At 36.6% G+C, this 23,308-nt stretch overlaps 1 protein-coding gene and 1 gene segment (V, D, J or C); both read right to left on the bottom strand.

Moving 5' to 3' along the window:
• Window positions 1-23,308, bottom strand: part of LOC141018962 (immunoglobulin mu heavy chain-like) — an 80,920-nt gene that overhangs the window by 26,853 nt on the left and 30,759 nt on the right.
• Window positions 1,603-17,803, bottom strand: LOC141019163 (immunoglobulin heavy constant mu). The gene is made up of 11 exons (XM_073494004.1): window positions 17,755-17,803; window positions 17,365-17,668; window positions 15,460-15,639; window positions 8,443-8,558; window positions 6,298-6,363; window positions 4,459-4,740; window positions 4,040-4,318; window positions 3,626-3,934; window positions 3,209-3,535; window positions 2,528-2,679; window positions 1,603-1,728 (listed from the first exon to the last, which is right to left on the bottom strand). Exons 1-11 carry the CDS (start codon window positions 17,801-17,803, stop codon window positions 1,714-1,716), a joined length of 2,079 nt encoding a protein of 692 aa, XP_073350105.1. The 3' UTR covers window positions 1,603-1,713.

The raw sequence follows: 23,308 nt of genomic DNA, 5'->3' as shown, positions 1-23,308 counted from the left end.
CCCCTAAATGTTTCCACTGCACATTTGTGAAAATATCTGAAAACACAACCACAGTGGACCTAAGGCTTTTGTCTACTCATCAGTAGAAGTGAGTTAAAATGTACTGAATAAATGTTACATTTTTTAAATTAGTGTGCAGGGGGCACGTTTAATTGTAAATCCAGTGGAACAGCATCATGCCAGCCACATAGAAAAAGCACTCTGTTGCAAACAATGATCAAATTGACAGCATTATAATAAGATAATAATACAGAAAAGTCACATGCCAGCAATAAGAGCCTCTCAGACACGATGTCTTTGCCACTAGATGGCAGTCTGGACTCACTTTTCATGCTTCTATCAACCAGCTGGCATGTGAACCATAAACCAAAATGTCCATGTAGCACATGAACCAGCTGACATTATAAAACATTTCATGAAGTGAAATTGTTTATAAGGACATATGTCTGTGGAGGGTTTGAAGGATAGAGAATGCAGGTTGAATTATTTTTCTTAATGATGAAATTGCAGTAAAAGAACTCGCAAATAAACAATTAAATAACTAGAAAAGAATGAATAAGTAAATGCATTTGTTAGAAGAAGTATGCCACATATTAGCCCAAGCAGCTGAAACTGTGTGCTGATATTCTAGATAACTGTACAATACAGCAAAACAAACAAAGCAACCTACAGTAATACACAAATAAACATGCACTTTATCTGGTATTTCTGTACCTTCCTGCATTTCCTGCAATATTGTTTGATGAGCTTATAAATTCTGTGTATTTGACAGTCATCCTGCAACATCATGTGTGTCACATTTGTAAAATTGCTTACAATGCGTGTGAAGATGTGCATCTGCTGTGTGCATTTCAGCCACTTCATGCCTGAATTCACACTGAGATGCAAATATACGCTGTGAAAGATGAGTCTCGTGCTTCGAGGGAAGTTTATTTGTAGCTCTGACGGTTTCCAGAAAGTTTCACTGCTACAGGTGCAGTCCCAGAGGTGCTGAGAGACAGAGAAGTGGCTCTCTAAAGATGATATGTTTAGAAATGTCAGGAAACTGAAAACCCTCAGAGCTTAACTGATAACAGAAGTTTACAGTCTGTTGACTTGATGTGGTGTTATTTTAGATCTTCTTAGATCCCCCTGCTGTGACTACAAAATCCTCAAAAGCTTTTGATATTTATCACATGCACACTATCAACCATGTTTAATACTCACTTAATTTTTTTATGTGGCTGTAAAATATCTATTGAGTTAATTATTAAAGTCAACAAAGCAAAGATTTCTAGTCAAATTACACAATGCAATGCCACACACAGAATATACTGTATGTATTTTTACTAGTTACATTTTTTTTTATTTTTTACATATTATTAAAAAGTGATGATACACTTCACTAACACACTTTAATTACCCTTACTGTGGTAAATAAAAGTAATCAGGTAATTTCTGTAATCATAATGTACCAACAGTACACACATTTATTTATACAAACAATTTTTAAACTGCAGATGCTTTTTAAATTTTACAGCCAAAACCATCTCCAGTTACTTTAATCACAATTCATGATGACCCTCTGATTTAGCAGATGAACAGTATATTATCAATTAAAATTAAATCTCTGAAATGCTTGAACTTAAATGTTTTTTAAACTATAAAAAATATACAAAAAAACAAACAAATGAAGACCTGTAGTCGTCTCTTGTGCTGCATCCATCTTGTCCTTCACTGTCTCTTCATCTGGAAAAAAAAAAAAAAATCAAACAATTAAAAATAAATATTATGTTTACTTGTCAAATACAGATCGTTTAACACTGTTAAGGTTTGATTTATCACTTCAATCTGGAGTTTCAGCCAGCTGGAGAACTGACACCTGTGTCTTTAAAAGTGGTGCAGCTGACTAAGCTGTTGGGCCGTATCACTGGTTAATTTTGTTTTTTAGAACTTGCATACAAAGCTTTATCCTCATACAACTTGACTCTTACTTTGTGTGGTTTATTACTGAAAGATGGTATGTGTAATGTGTTTAATTCGTTAAATTGTTATGGCTACTCATTTTTATGTATGTGCCATGGAATGTTTAAAAGACACAAACCAGCACATTTTCTATAGATGCTCTTCAAATTTAAAGGGTTTATCAGTCGAACATGTGCTAGCTGACTGTACTAATAAACTGCAAATGCTACATGTCACACCACTTTACTGTGTAAAATGGTATTGTAGCCAGATGGAGAAATTTACCCTTTTTATTATCATTATTATTGTCTCTGTTGTTTCTAATTTTATTAAGTTGAATGGATGCATTTCTTGGAACTACAGGGGTCTCCCTTTTCAAGATCATGTACATTTCACAAACTGGACAAAGCTGACAGTCCATCATAACGACAGACAGAAAATCTTTAACTCTGGGCAGTTTTGATTTTATTGTGTGTGTGTTTCAAATTGTTTGGTTATTTTCAGTGGATGTATACATTCTTATTATATCCTATATAGTCTTTAGTTAGTATAACTGAAATGCAGAACAGTCCTGCATGTTTACCTTGACCAGGCTCAGTACCACGCTATAGAAGGCAGAAGATATGAAGAGAAATATGAAGGAGGAGGCTGTGGACCACAGACTGCTGTACTCATCCTCTTCACTGGCACCGTCTGTGCAGCTCAGAGAAAAACTCATTGACTCTGGATCAAACTCTAAGAAGAGGAAGGTATAGGTGGTTAGATGAGATGTGTGTATGTGTGTGTGTGTGTGTGTGTGTGTTAACAGCATGTTTTTATTAAGATAAGATGCCTTTGTCTCTCTTGAATAGCGCTCAAACTTGAATCATCAGCATCACTATTTGATCACATGTCATGTTTAAATGTTTCTCTAGTTAACAGTGGCACATTACAGTATACTACAGTGAGTGTGTGCCTTTCAGCCCAAAGTCATTCATGAACATGTAACACAAGTGTCTCCATGCAACATTTATTTGAAACAGTCAGCACACATCTCTAGCTGTCAGACATTGTGACACAGACAGATTAAAACACAATACGATGACATTAAAACAGAAGGAAAACTAAATTGACATGTTGACTCATATTTTTACAATCACAGAGACTGGTGACATAACAGAGCGCACATGTTTCCATGGCAGCAACGACACACAGGGATAGAACACGCTGGCACAAAATACAACATGTAAAGCTGAATCTGCTATTCAACATTCAAGCGAGTTACCCTGGGCCTTCGACACTTCTTGCGGCATCATGGAGGTGTTGCTGCCAGCAGACCAGACATAGCACCCGATCTTGTGATGTGCATTCCACTTTGCCTTGGTGATGGTGTAAACACTTGTGACTGAGTAGCCATTTTTGGTCTTCTGTGGCGGGGAGTTGATGCCATCAGTGTACTCTTTGATCCCTTGTCCATTTTGTTCTGACCAGGCGATGTAGTGATCCTGCAGCCCATGACTGGAGACCAGACACACCAGAGTGACCTCACTGGCAGCTTTTTGGATGTCCTCCTCTGGGAGGACATGCACTGTTACTTTTGGCGTCCCTCCATCTGAAAGAGATACTCAGTTTAACAAAGTGGTTGATATATAGGCTTGATGTTCACTAGACATAAGTTATGACGTGTGACTCAGTGACATACCTCCTTTGTGGACAGTCAGATCTTGAACAACTGGAGTCATATCGTTTCCTTCGGCAGAACAGCGCACTTTGGTGACCACCTGCCACTCAGTGTAATTGCGAGTCATCGTACTGGTTTTGCTAAAATGGCCGTTGCTGGACTTTGTTTCTGTCAATCTGTCAATCACATTTTGTCCATCAATTTGCCACGTGATTTTAGTACCATCGACAATGCTCCGGTCTTTTCCAGTAATGATACACTCCAACTTCACCTCGTTGTTGTTGAAAATCTCTTTGGGACTCGGTTGGTTCAGTGTCACTGTGATGGGAGCTACATAAAAGAGAGCAACATGTTTCTTAACATTTGTGTACTATTATGTCACTATTGAGTTACAGAACAACAGTATTATACAATGACAATGTAGTGGGTCTGTACCTTTAGAGGCCTTCTTTTTATATTGTCTTCCTCCGTGCGTCACCTCACATGTGTAAACATCCCTAGTGTCCCAGTCCGTGTTCTTGACGTTCAGGATACTGACAGCTGAATACACGTTTTCAATTGATTCGGGCTTCCAATCAGTGCTGCCAGAGACATCGTTTGCATTCCTTTTCCATTTGACTGTCAATTCTTTTGGGAAAGTATACTCAAATGTGCACACTAGGGCTTGAGTATCTTCTCTTGGCACTGATAGCAAAGTTACCTTCGGAGGGGAGGCTAAGAATACAAAATACCAGACAGATGAGTGTAAGTATGAGAAAAAAACGAGAAAAAAGAGAAAAAATTATAACTGAACATTTAAAAATCAAATCAAAATAAACAAGGTGATGAATGTTGTTAAGTTAAAAATCACATACTTTTTTTCAGTGTCACAATCTTGGAGCCCGCAGAACAATTAAAAGATTGCTTCGCATCCCAGTCAGACTTTGACAATTTCATCACACTGACTTTTGTGTATTTGTTGTTTTTCTTAACTGAAGGGTATTGTTCAGAAGTCAAGCTGTTCCCATTGGTACCGGCCCACTTGAACTCAAGATGGCTTGGGAAGAAGTCAAGTGCAAGACAACCAACAGTGATTGTAGTATCAGACTCAGCTTGGCATTGAACCAAAGGAAACAGACTCGGGGCGGCAGGTTGTTCTGTGAAAGAGGAAACATACCCATATAGGTAAATAACACATGCAGCTAACCGATAGCTTGTCGTGTACCAGTTACCATCATTGACAGAGAGAATATCATGCTCCTTTGTTGCAAAGATCGCCACTATACAATAATATACAAAAACATAAACAGTACCATTATCATTGTTCATAATAATAATAATAATAATAATAATAATAAGATGCTACGGCCGAAATTATTGTTTCCCAGCAGCATAGGCATTTTTTTAGGCATCTTTATAATCCTTACTTAATACTTTACTATACTACTTAGTAATAATAATAGTAATAGTAATAGTAATAGTAGGTAATAGTCAAAGTTAGTGACCGTCCACTAAGTTCTCTTTGGATAGAAGTTAGAAGTTATATGCAAGAAAACCAACAATGATTTTATCTCCAGTCGGGTCGCACTGAACCAAATGAAACAGAGTGGATTTTTCAATTTAAAAATCATATAAATACAATTTCACATAAATAACACGGGCAATGAATCACTAATTTAAAAGCTAATGATTGGTTGAATCTTCAAAAAATGGAGGCCCTGAGTTTTTCCAATATTAAATAAATGATCTTACAAATAATTACAATATATTGCATTTAATCATGATACTGTGAACTACTTCAATAAATGTTTAAAACTCAGCTCATGATAATTAAGATTTTTCTCACTTTTTAACATTATTTCAACTTTTGTTTTCTTTACTGTATATTGTCTTATTCATTCATTTAAAACTGGACATATTCAGAGGATTTGAGCAAATCTTGAACTTAAACCTAAATCATTCTGTACCATTTTGCAGGAACAAAGCTCGGTTTATCTTTAAATATCTATACGGTATATTAATACTGTCATGAAGGAATAAACGATTAAATAATCATGTGAATATAATGGATCACAGAAATCATCAACAAGTTAGAACACCGGCAAATATGGTAGTCAGTTTGCACACGAAATTTTCTTTCATAGGTGTTAAATAAACCAATATTTTTTAGCATTTTTGTTTTTTTGTATAGATGATTAACAGCTGAACCTACTGTGCATTTTAAAAGTTAGTTGTCCCTGTGCTATTTCAATCACACACAAAAAAGTATTAAATTTTATCACTTTTGATAGGTACTTGTTTATTGAATCACATACTGATCCTGTATTTAAACACAGAAACATATCTTAAGTATGTCAAATTCATGCTACTTTTTATTTCTTTAAGAAAATGCTGGTATGGTATTGTACACAGTAAAATTACACTGCAGAAAAAATGTCTAGAATAATAATCTGAATTATAAAAACTCATCAGAATTGTCCATGTTAAGTTCAACTCAAACCACATCCTGCATCGAGTGACAATGGCAATAAATAACTTTTTCAACGCTTTCTAAGAAACAGCTGTGCTAAAACACATCTGGCTGCTCAGTTTTCTAGTTTTTCCAACATCAATATGAACCTATATAAGAAATTTCAACATTTCTTTACCACCAATATTTGTATCTTAAAAATAAAATAAAAAAGGTCACTAAATTATGTTTAAAAGTGACTTACCTGAAGATACTTCGACTTGAGTCCCTTTACCCCAGTAGTCGAAAGAATCACAGTGCTGCTTCTTCACTCACTGCTTGAACAAAAACCTCAAGTACCAGAAAAATGGGTTAAAACCTCATTAAGTGTTTGAAAAACACAGAAAATCCTGGTCAGTATTATACTGTGGTGTCATCATATGAACATGTGTTGTGTGTTGATTCTCAATCAGTTATTAAAGTAAAGATTTACTGGTGGATAGACTTTACATCTCTGCGCTAACATGGACTTTAAACTGCTTATTAACTAACTTTTGACCACTGATCTACTTATTGAAGATAATAAAGATGGTAGTTACCTCATAATCCAATCAGAAATATTTTGTCCTGCCTTTTTTCCATCACAAGAATGAGAGAGTGTAAGATTAGTGCTTTTAGGTTTTTGTATGGCTCTATATCACAGTGGCCCCAGCCCATCACAGTGATGAACCCTCATACAAAAACTAGATACTGGTGGCTTCACTGAGACTCAGGGGACCTGCAGTGTCAGGGAGGATATGAGTAAAACAAAACTTAAATTCCACTCAACAAAAATAGTTACTGAATTTAAATTTTGCACTTTATTTAACTCAGTTTATCATTGTTTTGTTTTATTTTTTTTGTTGTTTTTTTTTAATCGATCATTTCATGAATACCATTACTTTAGATGAACTGTGCTAATCTGAAGAACTGAAATTAAAACTGACCCCTAATTTTTTACTTTTAATTTAAACTTTTTATTTTCTAATTTATTGGTGCATTATCCATTATTTGTGGGTTGGTGACCCACAAATAATGGTGATGATTACCATCCTCTATTCAGAACATGTTGGATAAAACTGTAACATAATATTCTGCTATATTGGTTTTGAAAGGCTATATTGTTCAAAACAAACCAATAATAAAGCAAAAACAACAACAACAACAGTATTTTCAATGTAAATATTTAAAACATTGAAGAAATACTAGGAGTTTTAAAACGTGTCAACATTCATATTAAAATGACAAGAATTTATTTAAAAAATTTGCTGAATGAACAAAATTATTGAAACATCAAAGGAACGATGAATGTTTAAATTTAGAGTTTTTTTTTATTTCAGCCCTGTAGCCAAAATACAATGTTGACATTTTATATTCCATCAAAGCGCTGACACATGTCACATGTATCATATTCTAAACAATTACACAATACATGTCATATCACATACAAATTACTGTACATGTGTATGAGCTAACTTTCATGTTGGGAGGTGGAGGGGACAGCAGTGGCAGCTGCCAAGCCGCCGAGCCAGAGACCGCCGTTTGAGACAGCATTTCAAAAATTGTAAGCGTGACACAGCTGGATATTTTTGACGAAACGTCAGGACATTTTCTAGACGGGTTAGTGGCCAAAGCACCAGGTGAACCAAAACATTTTTTTATGTGGTGGTTTTTGTGCCTAAACCTACTCAGACCATAAGCACAAAATTGTCACAACATTTAATTGAGAACAAATCGTGAAGAAAGTAAAGTTGCAACATATCTGTGTTGTGAAGAAACATAAATTGCCAACATTTATTCTGGTGACTGGGTTGTTTATGTGATCCTTTTGGCAGCAATTAGCCTATATATAAGGGGTAAGAAAGACTAAGATACTGCTGCCTTGTTGATACACAGTAAGTTAAGTGCTGCTCAGCTTCATAAGAAAAGATCAACCTGATGATGTGTAGACTCCACTCTTTGTTTCAGTTTAGCAATAATGTGACAGGAGCGTGGTGTGGGCAGACACATCAACTATTCTGAATTAGGAGTTGATTTAGAAACAATTTGTATGTGCAGCACTTTCTATCAGTGACTGTCACAGTGACATCTGCAGTGGTTTGTGTACGGCTCTGAGGCTTCCTGTGTCACTGTGGCTGTCGAGCACAATAATAAATAGCAGAGTCTTCAGCCGTCAGACTGTTCATCTGCAGATACACCTGCTGTCTGCTGTTGTCTCTGGAAATGGTGAAGCGATTCTGGACCGATGTGGAATAACTTTTAGTGCTTCCACTCGGAGCAGAAATGTAGGAAACCCACTCCAGTCCTTTTCCTTCAGCTTGTCTGATCCAGCTGATATGAGCATCACTATCTGATATTCCTGCATATGTACAGGTCAGCCTGTGGGATTCTCCATGCCGCTTCACCACTGGTTCAGACTCGGTCAGAGTCTGAGTGCAAACACCTGGAGAGAAAAGCAGTTTGATCAGAATGGAGCCAAACAGAAACCTTGACATAGAAAGTAAAGAGTTCAGAAGCTTGTATTCACCAGAAGCCAGTGATAGTATCAGAAATGTAGTTAGAGACATAGTGAAAACACGTTGCATGTTTAGCTGGTGGTTTGGTTTGTCTTCAGTTTGCAGCGAGATAAATAAAGATTGAAGAGTCCAAAATTTGCATTGACTCCTCCTAACAATGCTGAAAAAAACTGATGTTTATTGACTGAAGGGAGTCATCTTATTCGGAGAATATTATTGTTAACTTATTTAAGATATTAATTACATTAGTGTTTTGCCTTATTTTTGCTTATTACATGTGTTTTTAATTAAAGTTTCAGCACTGATTGGACAAGATACGTAATAAATGGAACATAGGGATATAACATTTTGTGCCTGAATCCCAGCACACAGCTGCTGATAACAGGTTTAGGCATTTAGTCATCATAAGTGAAGTGCAAATTTGATAATGGAGTAGTATCAGTGTGTCAACAGGGTGAGGAAACCATCACAGAGACTCACAGAATGATGAAATCATTAATTGTAATTGTGTTGGTGGTTTACTTCCTGCCATGTGTTCCATGTAAGGCCAAGTGATCAGCATTAAAAACACAGTCAGTCCTTGTCTGCCCTCTAGCGTTACAAAGGGGGGACTGTAACTATTTTCTGATTCAACAAACTCGCTTGTTAGGATCACATCAACATGTTCCTTCATAATAACCTGTGTCCACATCTTCTCTGCAGTCAGATAAATATAGATGCCGTAACGTTGCATGAACAGGGACTTGTAATTTCTCTTCTGTGAAAGAAAGCATGCATTGTTTCAGTTGTCTGCTGTGTGTGTGTTTCTCAGTGACTTGAGTTGAGCCCTCAGCACCTCCCCTGCAGCTGCACAGAGTGGAGATCCCTATTTATTTAAACTTTCTTTCAAGTTTGAATGGATTTGATGAATGACTCCTGAGGTTTGCAAACCAGAGAAAAGAAAGAAAGAAAGAAAGAAAGAAAGAAAGAAAGAAAGAAAGAAAGAAAGAAAGACAGAAAGAACTAGTACTATTTTAAATGTTTCAACCACTTAGATTTAGGAATTTTGTTCCTGATGTGTGCTGAAACTGAATAATGAATATACTTGTACATGAGATACTCCTGCTATGAACACTTTTGCTATTTGTTTTTGACTTTCTTTATGTAGAATAATGTTTTGTTGTATTTGTGTGATGATTTCCAGAGATATACAATGAATTTCCAATATGACAAGAAACTAAATTAACAAACCACTTTTCTTATATAAATGCTGAAAATCTTAATCCTGCTATCACAACTATCAAATAATAATAATCAAAGCTATGACAGTACAGATTTAATTTAATTTGACAACTTTCAGAGTTTTACTACCCCTTGTGAGCCGCAGCAGATGAGAACACATGATCATATGCACCAGGCACCAAATCGATTATTTAATACCCCTCCTTTCTGATGTAAATTCAAAGCTCAAAGGTAAGAGACACACCTGAATCCTGTGGAGGAAACATTATGTGTTACTTTTCTTTGAGATAAGCATGAGGGTCTTTTTAAATGCAAGAGAGTAGAGTAAGAGTACTTTTACTCAGTTTTAATGTTAAAACGTGTTAAATACTTTTTCTCAAGTAAAATTCTGGATGCATGGTTTTTACTTTTAACAGAGTATCTCTACATCTGTGCTGGTCTGTCAGCTCTATATTGGAACTTTGAGTCAACAGGGCAGTTAAAAGTTTTAGCAGTAAAATTGGTACTTATTTCTTTTAGCTTTTTAGGTTTTTTTTTGTAGAAAACTGTCTTGCTTGTGAGTCTTAGAACTGTTGGGCTCCAACATAAAGGCTATTTTGTACTTACAAATCAGAAATGAGGTATAAAAGTCAACATGAAACAGATGCAATAATGGTACTTATGCAAATTGATTGAAAATCTGTACTCCAAACACAGATCTGTCAACAGATCAGCTTTATACAGTATGCCATACATCAGGAAAAAAAAAAGTCGTCTGACAGGAGGGCACCTGAAAATGCGTGTGTAACACTTCAGCAATGTCATGTCTTAACTGATTATTATTATTATCTAGATTCTCCAAGGCTCATTCTCCAAGGTGTCTGTACCTCCAGGCACCCAGGGTCTGCTTATACTGTATAAGTATGCCAAGTGTAAGTGACAGTAAGTTACAATGTCATTGCACAAATTAAACAAGATTTTATGATCAGAAGTTTCTCCCATGGACTTTTTTACATCTCCTCTAAACATTACTTCCAAGGAAAAACAGGCAAAACAGACTTTTTGTTATTTATAAAGTCTCTACTCTAACTCTCTGTGACTTTGTGCAGCACAACTCAATTGGAAGAGGAAGTAGTTTTTGTATGACTCCTGTTATTGTCTCTCACTGTGTCTCTCTGGCACAGTAATACACTGCTGTGTCCTCCGTCTTCAGACTGTTCATCTGTAGATAGACTTTACTGCTGGAGTCATCTCTGGAGATGGTAAATCTACCCTTGACTGACTGGGAGTAAAAGATAGGAGTACTAGATGTGTGTACAAGCGCGATCCACTCCAGTCCTTTTCCAGGAGCCTGTCTGATCCAGTTCCAGACTGAGCCTCCAAAGTTAAATCCAGATGTTGTGCAGGTGAGTCTGTGAGACTCTCCAGGTCCTTTAACTGCTGGTTCAGACTCTGTTATGGTCCAACCTTCAGCCCCAGTCGAAACAAACAGAGCAACAGCCAGGAGTGTCAGCTTTCTGTAAGCCATGTTCAAAGTGTGCTTCTGTTTTCAAATCCATGAGTCCTCTTTAAATATGATGTAAACTGGATCACTGTGAGAGCTTGTTTACATGAAGCTCCTCCTACATCACATTCTGCTTTGAAAGTTAAATTAGAAAATTAGATTTTTCTATTTCATTATGTTTTTGTCAAAGCATCCAGCAGATTGGCTGTTATAAACTTGAGTCAAATAAGTTACACAATGGCTTCAGTTCTTTGACTAATATTAAAATGTAAAATGCAAAAAAGTTTAATCTGGAATTTTAGGATCATGAAAAACACATTTTATTATAATTGTAAGATTTATTAATGTATTAATTCATATGTTTGCTTTTGTTTTTATATATTAATTGCAAACAAAGGTGACGTGAGCAAGATGATATAATTTAATACTTCAGTCTGCTGCAGCTGGTTTAAGGCCTGAATTTTCAAAGGTTCAGTTTTCATATTGTGGATGTTTGAAGTCACAAACATTCCAAAAAGTTCAACTATGGAATGAATAATGTCCTTTTCTAGTAATATTTGTGTTTGTAATTAAACATCATAGGTTTCTCACAAAGATTTCAATTTAGCTGCATGTATTATACATATGTGTTATGTACTTGTATTATATATAATTTTCTTTGACTGATTGAAGTGAGGACAGTAATGATGTAAGATGATTGTCATGTTCACAGTTAGACTTTTTAAATTATTTATGTATTGAATAGTTTTTGTTATTGGTTAATGGTGATCTTCATCAGGCCAGTTTAGATGATTCTCTTAAAAATTAAAAAGATGTAAATACAAATGTAATTCTTTTTTAAGGGTCTATCAGTCCAGTAAAGATGAGCACTGTAGGTTTTTGCACAGCTGCTCAAGCAACTCCAGTCACTGTGGCTCTCGAGCACAATAATAAACAGCAGAATCTTCAGTCTTCAGACTGTTCATCTGCAGATACACCTGCTGTCTGCTGTTGTCTCTGGAGATGGTAAACCGGCCTTTGACTGACTCAGAGTAGTAGATGCTACCACTGCTATCACTGATAGTAGCAACCCATTCCAGTCCTTTTCCAGCAGCCTGTCTGATCCAAGCGTTCCAATAATTGCTACTGAACCCTGAATATGTGCAGGTCAGTCTGTGGGATCCTCCAGGCCTTTTAACTGCTGGTTCAGACTCAGTCAGTGTTTGACCCTCAGTACCTACAGACAGTTAAACAGCTCATTAGTTACTGTAATGCAGCCATGTTGTCTTTGTAGCAGGAGGTTTGTCAGAAAAACAATCGTTGTTCTTACCTGCCCAGTTAATAGACAGGATGAGAAAAACAACCAAATAATCAGGTCTGATCATTGTAAAAGCCAGTTGTCTCTGTCCAGTCTACAGTGTGTATGTCAGTGATTCAGTCTCTGTCCTTCACTCTGCAACACATATGTAGAGATGAAGAGATCAGAGTTTTGCATCGACTCCTCCTCCTCACAGAGAAACACACCACATCTCACACACCTCTGGAAAAAGAAGAATGACATCATCATATTATTTTATACATTTTAAGATTTTTATTGTGATTTTTTTAATAATAAAGATGTCTCTAAGTTATTTAACAGTGATGTTTATTCACACACCAGTAAGATGTATTTATTTGGTGGTCCATCCATATACTGGATATGGGTGTGTGACGTGACATGGCAATTTTGCTGTCTTCAGTGTCAAACATGTATAAATATAAAATATTTTTGTCAAAAACCCTCTCAATATTGTGCAGAAGATTATGCTTTATGTGAACATACTCAACATTTAAACAGTTCATCATTCATTTTTTCAGAATTTTCAACCAAACACAACAAAACTCATGTCGTGTGACTGTCCGACACTCGTTCCTCAAAGTAAGAACTTGAATAAAGCTAAGAAAAATAAATGCAAAAATTCTCAAAACAATACAGAAAAATAAGACAGATGTCTATTTGTGAGCCTACTCTTTTCAAAGTCCAAGCATAATGTTTTGAGTCAGTTCTGATCAAAAAGATTTTGTCCCACAAATCACAATCACATGGTGTGACACCATTTTGGGATAATTCAACGGGCAACTGTTTTGACATCCTTGGGAATGAGAGGTCCTTCTTCAGCAAGGTTGTTCAGTACTATCAATACCTGAGGTGAGTTATCATTTTTATATTTTCAATAAATCAGATTTTGTTGGCACTCTGACAAAAGTCCCACTTCCGGATGTCTTTTGGTGTGACACATTTTTCATAGAAATGCAAAAGAAATTTTATATTTTTTGTCATGATTACATGTAAATCTATGTTGCTTTGTCACAGCTAGCATCTTGTCAGCATGTTAATGTGTAGCTACAAGACTCAAGGTTGTGCTAAATGCAGAAAACATACTATGGTGTGACTCTTTATCATATGGTGTGACCTGTCTGCCTGTCACGCCATATGATTAGATTGTCACACCATATGATACGAATTGTAATTTCCTGCAGATATAACAATAAATAACAAAGTCCAATGTATGTTTTGTCCTTTCAAACATTTGTTTGGGTCCATCATCACATAAAAGCTGTAATTATCCACAATAGATTGTGTTTAGTTTAGTTTAGTTTTATTCGGTGATACAGATTTCTAGTTTATCAGACAGACTCAGCAGACCCCTTCACAGAAACCTTAGAATGCTGTTTAAGTCTAAACAATGTTTTGTCTTCGTCTTAAACCATACATTCCCTTTTCTTTTGTCAGCTTGAGGCAAATAATGACACCCTGCGAGGAGAGAGGAGTTGCTGAGGCAAAGAAAAGAAAAGTAAACGACAACGGTCTGTTTCCATTCGCTGACCAATAGGAAGGTCTGAGGGAGGGTTTTAGAGGGTGCCTTCATTGTTGATTCAAAAGGCCTTGGGGCAGATTTCTTGAAGCCTGGCAATACATGATATCTAAAATATCACTGGACTAGAACACTGTAGGCAGTGCAACTAAGAGGAACGCAGTTATGAAATGCAGAGAATCTCATCTCATCTCAACCCTAATTAATATTTCCTGCCATATGAGTGATCAGTACTCACCAATAGGAAGGTTCATACATGGTTTGCATTGACACATGGCGACATGATCATATGGTGTGACGCTATATCATTTGGTGTGACATTCCAAATTGTGAAGATAACATACCTTTATTGATGATAAAACGTGAAAATGTTCATGGAATACATAGGAAATAGTATGAGCAAGAGTCACAAATATTTTTATAATTTTATAGCAAGGTTTGTCACAATGAATAGAAAAAACGTTGAAAGACTGACGACACAGGTCTCACATTGAGCAATGCTTTAGAAAATAATACACAAATTTAATTAATTTTCACAAAACTATGATGGATCACAGTTTAGTTATGATAAAGGACTTTGATAAAGTGAGTAACTTAAGAAAGGTATAATCCATTTTCATTTTATATACAATTATTTCCATGTCACACCATATGACGATTTTAGGCACTAATGCAACAAATTGTCACATAACTTCTGATTCCAATTGAAAATCTAAAAACAACATATGTTTCTATACAGATGAGAGTTAGTGGAACAAAAGTCAATCATTTTTATGCCTGTTATTTGTAGTTTTTGAAAAAACACTTTTTTCTGGTGTATATGTCACTGACCCATATATCATACAGACATATATATATATATATATATATATATATATATATATATATATATATATATATATATATATATATATTCTCATCACCTGCTGTTAAACATTAATAATGGGAACTTTATAAACCATCAGTGTTGTAGAAAAACACAGGTTAAATGTAACACTGAGAAACAGGAAGTCACAAAACACAACATCAGCTGTTGTTTTCATAATGTGCATGTATGTATGTTTGAGTGTTTAGAGTCACTGTCATACTCTCCTTAGTTAGTGTCATCTGACTTCATATGTTCTGCTGCCACCTGTAGGTCTTTGTGAACAAATGTTCTGTGGAGTTTTTGTAAAGCTTCTCTGCTTCCTTTAACCAGTGTGTGTGTTTGGCACAGTAATACACAGCAGAGTCCTCTGCCTTTAAGTTGGACAGTCTCAGATACACCATGCTGTTGCTATCATCTCTACTGATTTCTGCACGTCCTTGCACACTGCTGGCATACGTGTTACTACTGGAGCTGGAGAAACCTCTCCCGATCCATTCCAGTCCTTTTCCTGCAGGTTGTCTGATCCAGTGCATAGTGCAGCAGCTGAATGTGAAGCCAGATCCCCTGCAGGACAGACTGAGAGTCTCCCCAGGATTTTTCACTACTGAACTGGAAGGAATGGACTCCATACTCTGACCTGTACAACCTGATGAGATGAAAGAAGAGAGGAACCACAGAAGAAAGTGAGAAAGTCATCTGGGAAGTTTTCTGCTATCACTGCCTGACCATCAGTCCATGTTGTGTGATAAAAGATAAAACAGCAGGAAGTAGGAGAACTCACAGGGCAGAGAGAGAGCAACCAGCAGAAGAGTGAGTGTGTTCATCATCCTGAGGCTGGAGATGTGACCTCTGATGCTCCGCACAAAGTACAAGAGCAGTCAGCAGGACAGAAGTACACTGCACAGACTGAAGATTTGCATCAGGATATCATGAGGAGGGAGTGGCTCATGTACAGACACTCTGTTAAAGTTTCATTTAATTGCATCATTTATGAGTAGTTAACTTTTTAATTGAAGCAGCTTGTCCTTCTTTATGAAATACATTATCATATCAAGACACAATATCTCTTTATGTTTTTATTTATTTATTTATTTATTTGTGTCAATGATCCAATATAACATTTTTGCTTGAGTCACATGGTTTCTGAGTATTTGTGCAGGTCTGTTGGTGGTTTGTATCACTGTGGGCCGACGTACACAGTAATAAACAGCTGTGTCCTCAGGCTGCAGATTCTGTCCTGTTAGAGTCACTGTTCTAGCAGAAGTGTCTCTGCTGTAACTGAACTTTTTCTTCAGAACATTATTTTGATAAAAGCTGCTGCCACTTCCTCCCCACTGGTCAAAAGTCCAGTCCATTGGTTTTTCTTCACACTGTCTGATCCAACCTGTTGCATAGCTGTTATCAGTCAAAGAATAACCAGAGACCTGACAGGTGATGGTCAAAGACTGTCCAGGCTGCACAACCATTGAGTCTGGCTGGATGAGATCAATACTGTTCACACCTGTGGAAACACAAATCAACATTATCTCCATCATTCATCTGACTATTCAGTTTTCAGTTCTAATGTGTTTATTAGTGTGAATCCACTGAAAGCTCCTCACAGGATCCAGCAGCCAGCAGCAGCAGCAGAGCTACAGAGAACATGGTTGGTATTGAAGTTCACTTTGCATAGAGAAGGACACTGACAGGATATAAAAGGAGCATCAACTGTCCTGTTAAGAGCAGTTGGAGTTTGGAGTTGTGCTGTGAACATTTATTTAAAAAGCATGAAATAAAATGTGTTTATTATATATATATATATATATATATATATATATATATATATATATATATATATATATATATATATATATATATATATATACATATATATATATATACTTAAATCACTAATCTTCTTACACAAGAGGAGTCAAACATTCACATTTACACCACTCAGATGAACAAAATATTTACCGCTCCCACTCTGAACTACATTTAAACACACACAAAAACTTGAAACTTGTCTGAATATACAAGTTTTATTGTTTTTTTTATATTTTCAATCTGTGAATGTGAAATGCAGAGTTTTGACAACTTTGTGTTTCTTTGATCAGGCCTGGACAATGATTTCAGCAACCAGACTGTTGTGCTTTCTTTGCTGTTTGTGAGGGGGTGATTGTTACTGTAAAACTTTTGTTTTCTTGTGTTTTTAATGGTTATTGTAGTTGGTAAATCATCATTCTGCTTAATTTTTTAATGATTTTGATAAAAAAATTATCCACAAAACCCTAACCCTAAAGAGAAAAGGAAAGAAAACGCAACACTGTCCCAGTCCAGTAAAGATGAGCACTGTAGGATTTTGTACAGCTGCTCAAACAACTTCAGTCACTGTGGCTGTCGAGCACAATAATAAACAGCAGAATCTTCAGTCTTCAGACTGTTCATCTGCAGATACACCTGCTGTCTGCTGTTGTCTCTGGAGATGGTAAACCGGCCTTTGACTGACTCAGAGTAGTAAGTGCTCGTAGATTGTATATAGGCAATCCACTCCAGTCCTTTTCCAGGAGCCTGTCTGATCCAGCTCATCCAGTAGTCACTGAATGTGAATCCAGAGGCTGTACAGGTCAATCTGTGAGATTCTCCAGGCCTTTTAACCACTGGTTCAGATTCTGTCAGAGTCTGACCATCAACACCTGTTGAGACAAAAAAAATATGCGTGTCATTGGCTTGGCAGCACAAATAAAAGTTATCTAAAATTAAGACCTATGTAGATCTTCACCTGCCCAGCAGATAGTTAAAAGCAGCAGTCCTGTCCTATAGTCCATCATGTTAAACTGTGTGTCCACTGTTCTCTGTCATCCTGTCTGCAGTCAGATAAGTAGAGGACGAAGACATCTGAGTTTTGCATTGACTCCTCCTCACAGTGTGACACTGGAATCCACTTGGATCTCAGTTACTGTTTGGTGAAACTGGAGAATGAATATTTACTGTACATGATTCATTCCTTCAAGAGAAACTCTTGCATGTTTAGTAGTTTTTGTGTAACTATTTGACAAACACACCATTTAAGTTGGTTGCCCCTCGTTATAAAGCACTGTGCATCATGACAATAATTTCACAAGCTGATCAATGTTACAATAGCACTAAAATGAGTATTTTAAATTATATTTTAGGCGGGACAACAAGAAATGACGACAAATGTTGTTCCTTGTGTTGTAATGTTGATTTTCTGATGAAGTGTTCAGGACACAAACCTTTTAAAGGACATCAGGGGAAATTAAACTGCAGTAGGAACGAAAATCCTGATTTATGTTTCATTTTTTGTTTAGATAAAGAGCTTTTTAAAACGCAGTTGTGAGCTGAAATCATTTTGTCATTATTTCACTTACATATTGTGAGTCAGACAGACAAGACACTTTTTGGAAAATGTGTCCATTCAATATTGTCATTATTGAATATGTTTATAAACCAGCTCATGTTTCTGTTAATACCTCAATGCTAAATATGTCTGTTCCCCTCTTTACTGTAACAGTGAACTGGTGTTGAAATCATTAGTGGTCTGAGGGCTCCTCCTCTGGTGGCTTCATGTTACAAGTGTTCAGCCACTGAGGGGTTTTTGTTCAGGTCTACTGATGATTTGTGTTATTGTGACTCTCTGGCACAGTAATACACAGCAGTGTCTTCAGGCTGCACATTCTGTCCATTTAGAGTTACTGTGTTACTGGAAGAGTCTAAGTCGATACTGAACTTGTTCTTTAGTGAATCCTTGATGTATGTGCTGTATCCAACATGTGCACCTCCAATCCACTCCAGTCCTTTCCCTACAGGCTGTCTGATCCAGTGTGTACGATAGCTGCTAACAGAATAAGAGACCTGACAGCTGATGGTCAGACGTTGACCTGGCTGCACAGTCACAGAGGCTGGCTGTGTCAACTGTTCACACTTCACACCTGTTAAAAAAAGAAAATGTTTTGTAACAAATGATCAAGTTAAACTGCAAAAGAAGAACTGTTGACTTTGACAAATCCAGAGAGACTCACATCCAGCTGCCAACAGCAGCAGCAGAGCTACAGAAAACATGGTTGATGTTGAAACTGACGTGCTGTGAACTCCACTGACAGCCTGATGTCAAGTTTTTATAGCTGAGTAACAAGGAAGCTCACTGAGTTTGCATAGAATCAAACATATGAAGCATCAATGTTGGTCTGACTGGAGCCAATAGAAGAGTCTGTTGACTGTTATTATATCTGCAGAGTGAAAACATGCCTGGAAATCACCTCTGCTTTACATATGATATTTTCATTTCATTACACTCAACTGTTACATTTTGAAAATGTCCCTTAATTTACAGAAATTAAACACCTGTGACTTTGATTTGTCTTAAAAAGAATAAAAATATATAATAATGATTACTAAGAATAAGACTAAGAATAATAAGAATAATATAAATTGTTGTATAACTGAAAACAGCGATAGGGATCATTTCTTGTATTTACAAAGTTTTAACATGAATCATGGATAATGGGGAAAACAGTGATGGTGTTCACTCATGGAAACAAAAGGAGAAAACACCAAGAATGTTGCTTTCTATAAGTCATGTTTGCAGTGTGTTCAGCGTCTTTTCAAATCATTAAAACAAACTTTAAATATGATGTGAGCTGTTTTCCTGAGACAATTTATTAACAGTCAACATGATAAACTTTGAATGTATAAGCACAGCTTTTTTGTCACTGCAGCATTGATTCATTCATTTTTTTGTTCACTCACTGTATTTGCTGCAAAAAAGGAATAAAGAGACATCAGTCAGGATCATGTGAATAGTATGAAAACTTCAGTCTGATGCTGTTGGTTGCGTAAAACATTTAAAACAGGTTATGTGTTTGCAGATCTTTTACAACATACAGAGAACAGATATTGAAACCTGTGAGACAAAATGAAAAAGCTAATTCTGAGTGTCGAGTGCCAGAAAGTCAAGATCAACTAGAACACAGATCTGAGAGTTTCCTTTTAGTCACAGGGGAAAGACAAACTTCTCACCAACTGCCCTCTAGTGATTTTATACAAGAAACTGTAACATTATGTATCACCATCATATTATGACTCATTCAGATTCCAAATAATTTACAGACATTATTTCGTCTTTATTTGTAGAAATGTTTAATGTTGTGCTGTCTATGGTCCCTTTTATCAACAAGAGATCTTTATTGTGTTTAGTTGCGTTAATGTTTACTATTAATATTTCAGTTTTCAATCGAAAATATGATATATTTATATATGATATACAAATACTCCATGGTTAAGCTATTCCAGTGGAGTAAAGATGAGAACTGCAGGTTTTTGTACAGCTGCCCAACCAACTCCAGTCACTGTGGCTGTCGAGCACAATAATAAACAGCAGAATCTTCAGTCTTCATACTGTTCATCTGCAGATACACCTGCTGTCTGCTGTTGTCTCTGGAGATGGTAAACCGGCCTTTGACTGACTCAGAGTAGTAGATGTAGCTACTGCCATCACTGCTAATAGTAGAAACCCACTCCAGTCCTTTTCCAGGAGCCTGTCTGACCCAGCTCATCCAGTAGCTGCTGAATGTGAATCCAGAGGCTGTACAGGTCAATCTGTGAGATTCTCCAGGCCTTTTAACCACTGGTTCAGATTCTGTCAGAGTCTGACCATCAACACCTGTTGAGACAAAAAACATATGTGTGTCATGTGTTGCATTGGCAACACAAATAAAAGTTATTTAAAATTAAGGTCAGTGTAGATGTTCACCTGCCCAGCAGACAGTTAAAAGCAGCAGTCCTGTCCTATAGTCCATCATGTTAAACTGTGTGTCCACTGTTCTCTGTCATCCTCTCTGCAGTCAGATAAGTAGAGGAGGAAGACATCTGAGTTTTGCATTGACTCCTCCTCACAGGGAGGAACCGGATTTGACTTGGATCTTAGTTGTTGTTTGGTGAAACTGGAGTATAAATGTTCACTGTACACGAGTCATTCATCCAAGAGACCCTCTTGCATGTTTTAATATATTTTGTGCAACAGGGTGACAAACACAATATTTCAGGAGGTTCCAAGAAAACACGTGATGTCAGGTTGTTCAGATCATATCTGTCCAGACTCACATTTGTATGTCTGGTGGACATTCAGAACAGGTTTAATATCTGAACATCCACCTGTTTTGGATGTCTGTGAACAGGCAGCACATGTTGAATATTTGAATGTCTGGCTGGGACCTTCTTGGATGTCTATGGATGTGCAAAACAGGTTCAGTTTCTTATTGTCTGACTATTGTTGGATGTCTGTGAATGTGCAATAAAAGCATCTAGCCAGAACACTTTTTAGAGGTCTACAGACGTCTAACACAGGTTCAACATCTGAATTGCCATTATTGAAAAATACAATACGTTTTTTTGACAAATTGTCATGTAAAATACCTGTTAATAGAGAAACATATTTAAATCATAGTGTAAACAGTAGTTATGACTAATGGCTATTTGATATAAAGTTATATCAAAATGATATTTACAATAAGGGATGGACTTTTGGGGAAAGTTCCAGAAATGTTCCAAGGTTGGGTCGTTGTGTAAAACATCATTAAATAGAAAGTGATCATTTGGCTCAGTAAACACAAGCAAGCGCAATACCTTCATTATAATCAGTTTTACTGAATACAACATTTTGGTCTTCTAACCTTTGAACAATAGCCTAACTGGTGGAGGTTTGATGACCAAAACATGGTATTCAACAAAGCTAATAGTGAATGAAGACAAGATTGGCCTCAGTTAAACATAGAGGACTTTTGAATCAGTCATTATTAATGGAATATTGAATGTTAAGTAGCTGATAGCTCATCATTATACAGACCTCCCAGCAGCCACCAGTGTGAATCCCACTAGTAGTACCTTGTGTCCTGTTTTGCTCTATATTCAAAAGAATGAGATTTGAGTACTATAAGGATGTCTGGAGGTAGCTGGAGACAGACGTCATAAAAATGTTCTTTTTGACCCATAAGTAGCTGTCCTCTGGATGTCTGTCAGAGACGTTGAAAACAAGATTACAGAGTAAAAATGTTTCTTTTGAACCCTGTGAGGTGGTCACCTGGACATCAGTGGTGATCGTTGAATATCATTTAGATATCAGGGGACAGAAAACTCCAGTAGGAATAAAAACATATTTTGTTTGTGGGTTTTTGTTCTTGTGTAATGAAAAACTTAAAAACGCAGTTATGAGCTGAAATAATGTTGTCATTTATTCACATTAATATTGTGTGTCAGACACTTTTTGGAAAATGTCTCTGCTACATTCAGTTTTATTGTAATTGTAAATTTTTATAAAATATGTTGTATTCCTTTAACTTTATCATTGCTAAAAGTGTCAATTCCTCTCTTTACTGTAACAGTGAACTGATGTTGAAATCATTAGTGGTCTGAGGGCTCCTCCTCTGGTGGCTTCATGTTACAAGTGTTCAGGCACTGAGGGGTTTTTGTTCAGGTCTACTGATGGTTTCCGTTGTTTTAAAAAAATATATTTTCAGTCTCTCAATGTGTAATGCATCTTGACTTGTGTGTGTTTCTTTGATCAGGCCTGGACAATGATTTCAGCAACCAGACTGTTGTGCTGTTCTTGGCTGTTTTTGTGAGGGGGTGATTGTTACTGTAAAATGTTTGTTTTCTTGTGTTTTTAATGGTTATTGTAGTTGGTAAATGATCATTCTCCTTAATTTGTTCACGATTTTAATAAAAATTAACCACAAAAGAGAAAAGGAAAAAAACAAAAAACAAACACTGTCTCATCCCAGTCCAGTAAAGATGAGTTCTGTATGTTTTTGTACAGCTGCTCAGCCAACTCCAGTCACTGTGGCTGTCGAGCACAATAATAAACAGCAGAATCTTCAGTCTTCAGACTGCTCATCTGCAGATACACCTGCTGTCTGCTGTTGTCTCTGGAGATGGTAAACCGGCCTTTGACTGACTGAGAGTAGTAGATGTAGCTACGGCCATCACTGCTGATATAAGTGATCCACTCCAGTCCTTTTTCAGGAGCCTGTCTGACCCAGTGCATCCCATAGCTGCTGAATGTGAATCCAGAGGCTGTACAGGTCAATCTGTGAGATTCTCCAGGCCTTTTAACCACTGGTTCAGATTCTGTCAGAGTCTGACCATCAACACCTGTTGAGACACAAGTAAAATCTAAATTAATTACTGTATGTTTGAAACTCAACATCAAGAGATTTAGTAAAATCTTCACCTGCCCAGCAGATAGTTAAAAGCAGCAGTCCTGTCCTATAGTCCATCATGTTAAACTGTGTGTCCACTGTTCTCTGTCATCCTCTCTG

Source organism: Pagrus major, chromosome 23, assembly GCF_040436345.1.
Source record: "Pagrus major chromosome 23, Pma_NU_1.0".
In the NCBI taxonomy this organism is placed as follows: domain Eukaryota; kingdom Metazoa; phylum Chordata; class Actinopteri; order Spariformes; family Sparidae; genus Pagrus; species Pagrus major.
Note: the sequence above shows the minus strand (reverse complement) of the source record. Positions and strands in the feature narration are given on the sequence as shown.